The 9,785-nt window shown below is 39.7% G+C and overlaps 1 protein-coding gene across 1 annotated transcript; it reads left to right on the forward strand.

The window, feature by feature from the left end:
• The first annotated feature begins 4,558 nt into the window (after positions 1-4,558).
• On the forward strand, positions 4,559-9,671 carry LOC126986231 (density-regulated protein homolog). The gene is made up of 6 exons (XM_050842199.1): positions 4,559-4,692; positions 5,955-6,053; positions 6,254-6,341; positions 6,570-6,764; positions 7,711-7,850; positions 9,539-9,671. The coding sequence occupies exons 2-6, from the start codon at positions 5,964-5,966 to the stop codon at positions 9,581-9,583; spliced, it is 558 nt and encodes a 185-aa protein (XP_050698156.1). The 5' UTR covers positions 4,559-4,692; positions 5,955-5,963; the 3' UTR covers positions 9,584-9,671.
• The last annotated feature ends 114 nt before the right edge of the window (positions 9,672-9,785 follow it).

The raw sequence follows: 9,785 nt of genomic DNA on the forward strand, positions 1-9,785 counted from the left end.
CCTACATTCCTATATCCTGACTTCCCTATTTCATCTTTATCCCTTTATCATCCATTTTGAGGTTGATGGTAACTTAATAACTATCAAATAACGGTTACACGAATTGATAGGCTACACTGTTTCAATCTCCTTTTTCTTTCATCTACTTTCTCCTACATTCCTATATCCTGACTTCCCTATTTCATCTTTATCCCTTTATCATCCATTTTGAGGTTGATGGTAACTTATAACTATCAAATAAAGGTTACACGAATTGATAGGCTACACTGTTTCAATCTAACTCCTTTTTCTTTCATCTACTTTCTCCTACATTCCTACATCCTGACTTCCCTATTTCATCTTTATCCCTTTATCATCCATTTTGAGGTTGATGGTAACTTAAATTAACTATCAAATAACGGTTACACGAATTAATAGGCTACACTAATTTATCTCTAACTCCTTTTTATATCGTCCCTTTCTCCTACATTCCTACATCCTGACTTCCCTATTTCATCTTTATCCCTTTATCATCCATTTTGAGGTTGATGGTAACTTATAACTATCAAATAACGGTTACACGAATTGATAGGCTACACTAATTTATCTCTAACTCCTTTTTATTTCGTCTCTTTCTCCTACATTCCTACATCCTGACTTCCCTATTTCATCTTTATCCCTTTATCATCCATTTTGAGGTTGATGGTAACTTATAACTATCAAAATAAGGGTTAAAACGGATTATACTCTTTCATTTTCCTTAATTTCTTTCTTTAACTCTCTTCCTCGTCTATTCCCTTTCCCTCGATCTCACATATTTTTTTCCCTTTATTGGTCATTTTTAGGGTGGTGGTACCTTATAACTATCAAAATAAGGGTTAAATGGATTATCCTTTAACATATTCCTTTCTCTAACTCTTTCTCCCCTTTCTCTATCCCCCTTCTTTCCTAATTCTATGTTTTATCTCTATATTATCCATTTTGAGGGTGATGGTACCTTATAACAATGAAAATATGGGTTAAACGGATTATACTCTAACACTTTCATTTTTCTCTATCTCTTTCTCCCCTTTCTCTATCCCCTTTCTTTCCTAATTCTATGTTTCATCTCTCTATTATCCATTTTCAGGGTGATGGTGCCTTATAACAATGAAAATATGGGTTCAACGGACAAATATTTTACTTTTTTTCTCTCCCTAACCCCTTTTTTCCCTTTCCCTATTCATTTCTTTATTGTCCATTCTGAGGGTGAATCTAACTTTAAACACCAAAGATAAGGGTTGATAGGCAGTGGCTGGGTGGAAATAGTTGACATTCTAATTTTTAACCTCAATATTTACCCGAAATTGACCTCTCTTTTGGCTACACTCTTTACTTTTGTCTATTATGGGAGCGGTGAGTAGCGGACTATTTTTTTTCACTTTTTTTGTTGCCCTTGAACCGTCTCCTTTGTTGTAAAAAAAAAAAAAAATATCCTTCATTCTCCATGCACGTAGGTAGATTAAAAGATTAGATCAGCCCGAGGAAGGTTGCAGGGACCGGCTTGGCGAGGGTTACGAGAGAGGGCTTTTATAATTTATTTTTTTATCCCACAGAACCAGCAGCTGTGAGGTGACATATTGAACTTGTAACCTAATGGTCGGGGAGCAGGTATCAGGGTTTTGTTCTTGTTTTCTTCATCATGTTCTTGTTCTGATCATCACCAAACACTTTCTTTTCCTTGTTTTCCGTCTTCACGACACACCCAAAACTCTTAAATTCTTGTTCTCCACCACACCCAAAACTCTTAAATTCTTGTTCTCCACCACACCCAAAACTCTTAAATTCTTGTTCTTCACCACACCCAAAACTCTTAAATTCTTGTTCTCCACCACACCCAAAACTCTTAAATTCTTGTTCTCCACCACACCCAAAACTCTTAAATTCTTGTTCTCCACCACACCCAAAACTCTTAAATTCTTGTTCTCCACCACACCCAAAACTCTTAAATTCTTGTTCTCCACCACACCCAAAACTCTTAAATTCTTGTTCTCCACCACACCCAAAACTCTTAAATTCTTGTTCTCCACCACACCCAAAACTCTTAAATTCTTGTTCTCCACCGCACCCAAAACTCTTAAATTCTTGTTCTCCAGCACACCCAAAACTCTTAAATTCTTGTTCTACTACACACCCAAAACTCTTAAATTCTTGTTCTCCACCACACCCAAAACTCTTAAATTCTTGTTCTTCACCACACCCAAAACTCTTAAATTCTTATTCTCCACCACACCCAAAACTCTTAAATTCTTGTTCTCCACCACACCCAAAACTCTTAAATTCTTGTTCTGCACCACACCCAAAACTCTTAAATTCTTGTTCTCCACCGCACCCAAAACTCTTAAATTCTTGTTCTCCAGCACACCCAAAACTCTTAAATTCTTGTTCTCCACCACACCCAAAACTCTTAAATTCTTGTTCTCCACCACACCCAAAACTCTTAAATTCTTGTTCTCCACCACACCCAAAACTCTTAAATTCTTGTTCTCCACCACACCCAAAACTCTTAAATTCTTGTTCTGCACCACACCCAAAACACTTAAATTCTTGTTCTCCACCACACCCAAAACTCTTAAAATCTTGTTCTCCACCACACTCAGAACTCTTAAATTCTTGTTCTCCACCACACCCAAAACTCTCAAATTCTTGTTCTCCAGCACACCCAAAACTCTTAAATTCTTGTTCTCCACCACACCCAAAACTCTTAAATTCTTGTTCTCCACCACACCCAAAACTCTTAAATTCTTGTTCTCCACCACACCCAAAACTCTTAAATTCTTGTTCTCCACCACACCCAAAACTCTTAAATTCTTGTTCTCCACCACACCCAAAACTCAGAAATTCTTGTTCTCCACCACACCCAAAACTTTTAAATTCTTGTTCTCCACCACACCCAAAACTCTTAAATTCTTGTTCTCCACCACACCCAAAACTCTTAATTCTTGTTCTCCACCACACCCAAAACTCTTAAATTCTTGTTCTCCACCACACCCAAAACTCTTAAATTCTTGTTCTTCACCACACCCAAAACTCAGAAATTCTTGTTCTCCACCACACCCAAAACTCTTAAATTCTTGTTCTCCACCACACCCAAAACTCTTAAATTCTTGTTCTTCACCACACCCAAAGCTCTTAAATTCTTGTTCTTCACCGCCAAACACTTCACCGCCACCACCAAACCCCTTGATCTTGTTCTTGTTTTTTCCCCTCCCCGCTTTCAAACACATAAATTTTAGTTCACAAGGTATATTACTCCACAAAACAGACTTACTGATGAATAATAAGAAAATAAATGAAGAATAATAGATTAGATTACCAAAAGCACACGTCAAGCAAGTCGCAGATAGGGTCAACAGGAGAATTAAGATCACAGTGAAGAACTATGCCAAAAAATAGACGTCCATAACACATAGGGTCTGGTCTCCGAGTTATAAATATCAATGAAGACATATAAACAAGTAGAATGGCCTCCCAGAGCATAATGTCGACACTGCATCCATATAACCAAAGTCTATATACACCAAGTCAAGTCATACGCAGGTTTGTGGGAGGAGACACGGCCGAGGCGTGGTTTATGCGTGACACTGCTTGGAGCCAAACTAGAGAATGTAGAAACAGGGATTTAGAGAAAACGATGAAAGGCGTACTAATTTAAATCAATCACTTCATCATGCCCTCCCTCACACCCCACACCGCCGTTTGTAGTCATTGAAATTAGTCACGCAATAGCACAATAAAAAGACATATTTTTTCGTCAGTGGCTTGCCTGAACGCGCTGTGAAAGAAGGCGAGAATGCACATCCAGAGTGCACACACGGCCCCAACTTTAGTCACCCCTGAACTGGCGGGTATTTTTTTTTTTGGCTCCAAGTGACGTCATCCCGCTGCTCCGCCCCAAAACCGCCTCCTGCGCGTACCGGTCACAGTTTTTAAGCAGAGTGACTTGACTTGGTATATATAGCCTTAGGACATCACCTTCAGGGGCCGCAGACGAAGACAAAACAGGAAGACAAAAATAAAAAGCAACATATAGGAGGAGCAGCGAATAGCGGGCTTTTTTTTTTAATTAGTTTCTTTTTTTTTGCCCTTGAGCTTCTCCTCTGCTGTATAAAGAAAATACGTGGGAAAACTATATACGGTAAACAGACGCAGAACTATATAACTACCATAACCAAGCACTTTTTTATATAACAATCTTAAAACAACCAAGGAAATAGTACGGTACGTGAAATTTAGACAAAAAAAACAAGAAAAAGAAACATAATTAGGAAAGCACCTCTAACCGCGTACACCCATAACCAAAGACTCATTTTATATAACAAGCAAGAAGAAAATATATCGTAAAATCAAGATAAAAGTCTGTTTGTTTAGTTATATTAGAAAACTCCCTTAATTATAAATAGCCATACCCGGGCACTCATTCCATATCCCAAACTTAAAAACAAGAAAACATCACATGAAAATATAATAGAAAGTACGCTGATTAATATATACTAGCAAACTCCCATAAATAGCCAGAAAATAAAGAATAAAAATAATATTAGGCTCGTGGACAGTTCTCTTCCCCGCCTGACCAGACCCAGACCGAGACCACCTGAATCGACCAACCCCCGGGGCTCAACAGGATTAGTGATTTTATACTAATTTAACCTCAGCTTCTCCACTACTTTAAAGGTGAGTCCCTGTTTTGTGGATTAATGTACCTTGTGAGCTGAATCATAAGTGAGTTTGAGGGCGGGGAGTTAAAATATAGACCTCGTTTTCACAGCTTGGCCACATTTGTCACTAAACTCCTATTATTCATTTATTTTGTATTATTTATTAGTAAGTGTGTTTTGTGCAGTAATATACCTTGTGAATTAAATTATAAGTGTGTGTTTGTCTGCAGGGAAGGGAAATATAGACCTCGTTAACACAGCTTGGCCATATTTGTCACTAAACTCTTACTATTAATTTCTTTTGTATTATTTATTAGTAAGTGTGTTTTGTGCAGTAATATACCTTGTGAATTAAATTATAAGTGTGTGTTTGTAGACAGGGAAGGGAAATATAGACCTCGTTAACACAGCATGGCTATATTTGTCACTAAACTCTTACTATTAATTTCTTTTGTATTATTTATTAGTAAGTGTGTTTTGTGCAGTAATATACCTTGTGAATTAAATTATAAGTGTGTGTTTGTTGGCAGGGAAGGGAAATATAGACCTCGTTAACACAGCATGGCAATATTTGTCACTAAACTCCTATTATTCATTTATTTTTATTATTTATTAGTAAGTGTGTTTTGTGCAGTAATATACCTTGTGAATTAAATTATAAGTGTGTGTTTGTCGGCAGGGAAGGGAAATATAGACCTCGTTTTCACAGCTTGGCCATATTTGTCACTAAACTCCTATTATTCATTTATTTTGTATTATTTATTAGTAAGTGTGTTTTGTGCAGTAATATACCTTGTGAATTAAATTATAAGTGTGTGTTTGTAGGCAGGGAAGGGAAATATAGACCTCGTTAACACAGCATGGCTATATTTGTCACTAAACTCTTATTATTAATTTCTTTTTATTATTTATTAGTAAGTATCTGTTTTGTAGAGTAATATACCTTGTGAACTAAATCTTATGTGTGTGTTTGGAGGCGGGGAGGGATAACACACACCGTTTACACATCACGGCCATATTTACTTATTTTGCCATTTTTTATTTATTTTATTTATTTTTAGGCACATCCTCAACCCTGGGAAAACTTAATAGCCTTGGAAGGAGTCTCACGCAGTCCAATTCCATTTTTCTAACTCCATTTATTGATACTTATTATACCCAACAAACCTAACCTAACCTAACCTATATTATCATGGAGACGGAAAATTTACCATATACGACACATCACCATTATTATAACACTGATTAACCGATTCTTTTCCCCGCACCCCATGCCAGCTCTGAGCCATGGGGGAGGTGTTCGGCATCACCCCGCTGCCTGGCGTGGAGTACCCGCTGTCGGTGGCATACTGCGGCAACTGTACCATGCCCGTGGAGGTGAGGGGAAGGGCGGGGAATGAGGTTAGGGGTAGTTTAATTAATGAATAATTTGGTTCTCTTAATTAAAAAGCGTCATATATTATCTAGGTAATTCAATGACTGCTTAAACATTCAAATTCCATGATTATCTAACCTAGCCTAAGGGACAGTAACTGAACCTTTGGCCCCATATTTTAATGTTGAGTGTTGCGTTGCAGTACTGCGAGTATTACCCCGGCTATGACAAGTGCAAGCAGTGGCTGGAGAAGAACCTGCCGGAAATGTTTGAGAAGCTTATGAATGAGAGTGAGTGTTGATGCTCTTATTAGTGTACACTGTAGATCTTCACCAAGGTGAAGGTTTTTAATTGTACATATATTTAAACGTGTGTGTTACATGTATGATTGATAACACACAGTTCATGTGATTGCATTGTGATTATATTTGTTATACACATACATTAAGCTTCTCTCTCTCTCTCTCTCTCTCTCTCTCTCTCTCTCTCTCTCATCTCCCTCCTTCTTCCCTTTCCAGCTGGGGGTACGGCAGGGGGCGGAGGTGGTGGGGGCGAGGAGGGGGGTGCTGAGGAGGAGCGCAAGCGACAGAAGAGGGGCGGGAAGGGCATGGTGAAGAAGAAGAAGGTGCAGGAGGGGCCGAGGAAGGTGGTGTTGTTTGTGGCACCACGTGGGAAGAAGCGGAACACCGTCATCATGGGCCTGAAGACGTTCGGTGAGTGCGTTTGTTTGTGCGTGTGTTTGGAACGTAACCTAAACTATTGGGGGGGTCAGCTTCCTATTGTCCCCACCCATTTATTTTAAACTAGCTGAACAAAGCCTAATTCAACCTTATATGGAGTATGTCATCCCTATATTTTCTTGTCATTTTTTTTGTGTGTGAATCTGGTAACTTTTCCAGCATTTTTTTTTTTAATGAAGAAAATAAGACTAACTTGGTTTCTGCTTCTTCCTTTTGTTTCTTCCTCTCTCCCTCCCTCTCTTCCTTCTTTCTCTCTTCATCCAATTTCTTTCATTCATAAATTTCTGTTTCCCTTCCCTCCCTTTTTTGCTAATTATCTTTACTTCTATTTTTCTTTTTTATCTTCCTTCTTTATCAAATTTTCCCTCCTTTCTGTCCTTCTTCCCTCCTTTTCTTCCCTCTTTTCTTCCTTCCCTTCTTTCTCCCTTTATCATCCTCTTCCTCCCTTCCTACCCTTCACCTCCCTTCCCTTTCCACTTTCCATTTTCTTAATTTCTTTACAACTGTCTAAATTTCCTCTCCCTTCATCCTCTTCTTACCCTTTCATTATTTTTTTTCCTGTCCCATTCCATCCTTTTTTTCCTTCCCTTTCTTCCTCTTCCTCCTTACTCTTTACCTTTCTACCTTCTCTCTCTCCCTATCTACCTTTACTCTTTCCTACCTCTCTCCCTTTCTCTACCCTTTTCTCTCCCTTCACTGCTTCCACCCTCCTCTCTCTCCCTCCCTCCCTTTCTCTACCTCACTCCTCACCTTCTCTCCCTTCTGTCTCCACTTTCCTACCTCTCTCCCTCCTTCCCTCCCTTTCTCTTCCTCACTCCATACCTTTTTCTCTCTCTCCCTTCCTCTACCTTCACACCCACTCCTTTTTCTCTCCCACCCTCCTCTCTCTCCCTTTCTCTACCTTCACACCCACACACAGACATCGACCTCAAGTTTGCCGCCAAGTTCTTCGGCACCAAGTTCGCATGCGGGTCGTCGGTCACCGGCGATGACGAGATCGTGGTGCAGGGTGACATCAAGGACGACCTCATTGACCTTATACCCGAGAAGTGGCCTGAGGTAAGGAGAAGGGGGAGGAGAAAGGGGTGAAAGGGAGGGGGATCAATTGGTCAGGAAGAGGAAAAGGAGGAAGAAGGAGAAGAAAAAGAGAAAGTAGGAAGAGAAAGGGAAGGGAAGGAAGGGACAGGGTAGAAGGAAGAGGAGAAAGGAAGGGGGATCAACTGGTCAGGAAGAGGAAAAGGAGGAAGAAGGGGAAGAGCAGAAGAAAGGGAAGGGAAGGAAAGGAGGATAGGGTAGAAGGAAGAGGAGAAAGGGAGGGGAGAAGAGATTAGGTTGAGAAGGACATGGGAAACGAAAGGGGAGTTTTGAAGGAGGAGAAGAAGAAGGGGAGAGAATGAATAGCTAGAAAGAGGAGGAGGAGGAGGAGGAGGAAGAAGAGGAAGGGAAGCACAGGAGGAGGAGATGGAAGGAAGATGAGTGGATGGATGAGTAAGCTGAGGAGGGACAGTTTAGGAAAAGGAGGAGGAGGGAGTGAATGGGTAAGGAAAGGAAGGCTTGAGATGAAGAGGAGGAGGAGGAGGAAGAAGAGGAAGGGAAGCACAGGAGGAGGAGATGGAAGGAAGATGAGTGGATAGATGAGTAACATTAGAATCCACTTTAAATGTATCTTGTAATGTGGATGGGTAAGGAAGGGAAGGCTTGAGATGAAGAGGAGGAGGAGGAGGAAGATATTGTACAGAAGTAATAATGATTCAGACCTCCACTTCACTGCATCACCAACATTAGAATCCACTTTAAATGTATCTTGTAATGTGGATGGGTAAGGAAGGGAAGGCTTGAGATGAAAAGGAGGAGGAGGAGGAAGAGGAAGATATTGTACAGAAGTAATAATGATTCAGACCTCCACTTCACTGCATCACCAACATTAGAATCCACTTTAAATGTATCTTGTAATGTGGATGGGTAAGGAAGGGAAGGATTAAGATGAAGAGGAGGAGGAGGAGGAGGAAGATATTGTACAGAAGTAATAATGATTCAGACCTCCACTTCACTGCATCACCAACATTAGAATCCACTTTAAATGTATCTTGTAATGTGGATGGGTAAGGAAGGGAAGGCTTGAGATGAAGAGGAGGAGGAGGAGGAAGATGAGATAAATATACAGACAGGTAAATATATGGACACAAGAGATGGAAATATATGAAGAGAAAGGAAAAAAAGACATTAGAGAGAAATATAGAGAAAAGGGAGAGATGTATAGAAGAAGAAGAAGAAGAGAATGTAGAGACGGAAAGAGAAAAATACATGCTGGAAAAAAGATATATACATGTACACAAAGAAAGATGTAGAAAAAAAAAAAAGACATGAGGAGGCATTGTTCAGAAGTAATGATTCAAACCTACGCTTCACTATTACCAACATTAAAATCCACTTGCAATGTCTCGTTCCTGATGACATTTACGTACATACATTAATATATCATCACATCATTTTTGTGTCGGCCTTCGTGTCTGTCTGTCTGTCTGTTTAGATGTGTGTTTGTCTCTCTGTGTGTATGTTTTTTTTGTTTTGTTTACCTGCATTGAATCCCTACCGTTTCATTATTCCACAAGCTTCCATTTTTATTTATTTATTTTTCACAACAAAGGAGACGGCTCAAGGGCAACAAAAACCGTTAAAAAAATCCCGCTAAAAAAAAAAGCCGCTATGTACCTTCTGTAACAGTCCGGTTCGTCCCTCTGTTTCAGATTGACGACGACAGCATAGAGGACGGAGGCGAGCACAAGCGATGATCGACGATGACGCTGCGCTCCCATTGCTCCGGCTATTTTAGTGTGACAATAAAAACCACACTGATGATTGAATAAAGATTTGACTTGCTCGGTGGCTGTTTTTGTGTCGGCCTTCATGTCTGTCTGTCTGTCTGTTTAGATGTGTGTTTGTCTCTCTGTGTGTATGTTTTTTTTTTGTTTTTTTTGGCTATCGTTTTCATAT

The sequence above is a fragment of the Eriocheir sinensis genome, chromosome 61 (genome assembly GCF_024679095.1).
Source record: "Eriocheir sinensis breed Jianghai 21 chromosome 61, ASM2467909v1, whole genome shotgun sequence".
Classification (NCBI taxonomy): Eukaryota; Metazoa; Arthropoda; class Malacostraca; order Decapoda; family Varunidae; genus Eriocheir; species Eriocheir sinensis.

Excerpts from the sequence above, each read along its gene's own strand:
- LOC126986231 (XM_050842199.1), top strand. The coding sequence starts at position 5,964 with ATGGGGGAGGTGTTCGGCATCACCCCGCTGCCTGGCGTGGAGTACCCG. Across the intron at positions 6,054-6,253 it reads ACTGTACCATGCCCGTGGAG|TACTGCGAGTATTACCCCGG; the intron begins GTGAGGGGAAGG and ends GTTGCGTTGCAG. Across the intron at positions 7,851-9,538 it reads TACCCGAGAAGTGGCCTGAG|ATTGACGACGACAGCATAGA; the intron begins GTAAGGAGAAGG and ends CCTCTGTTTCAG.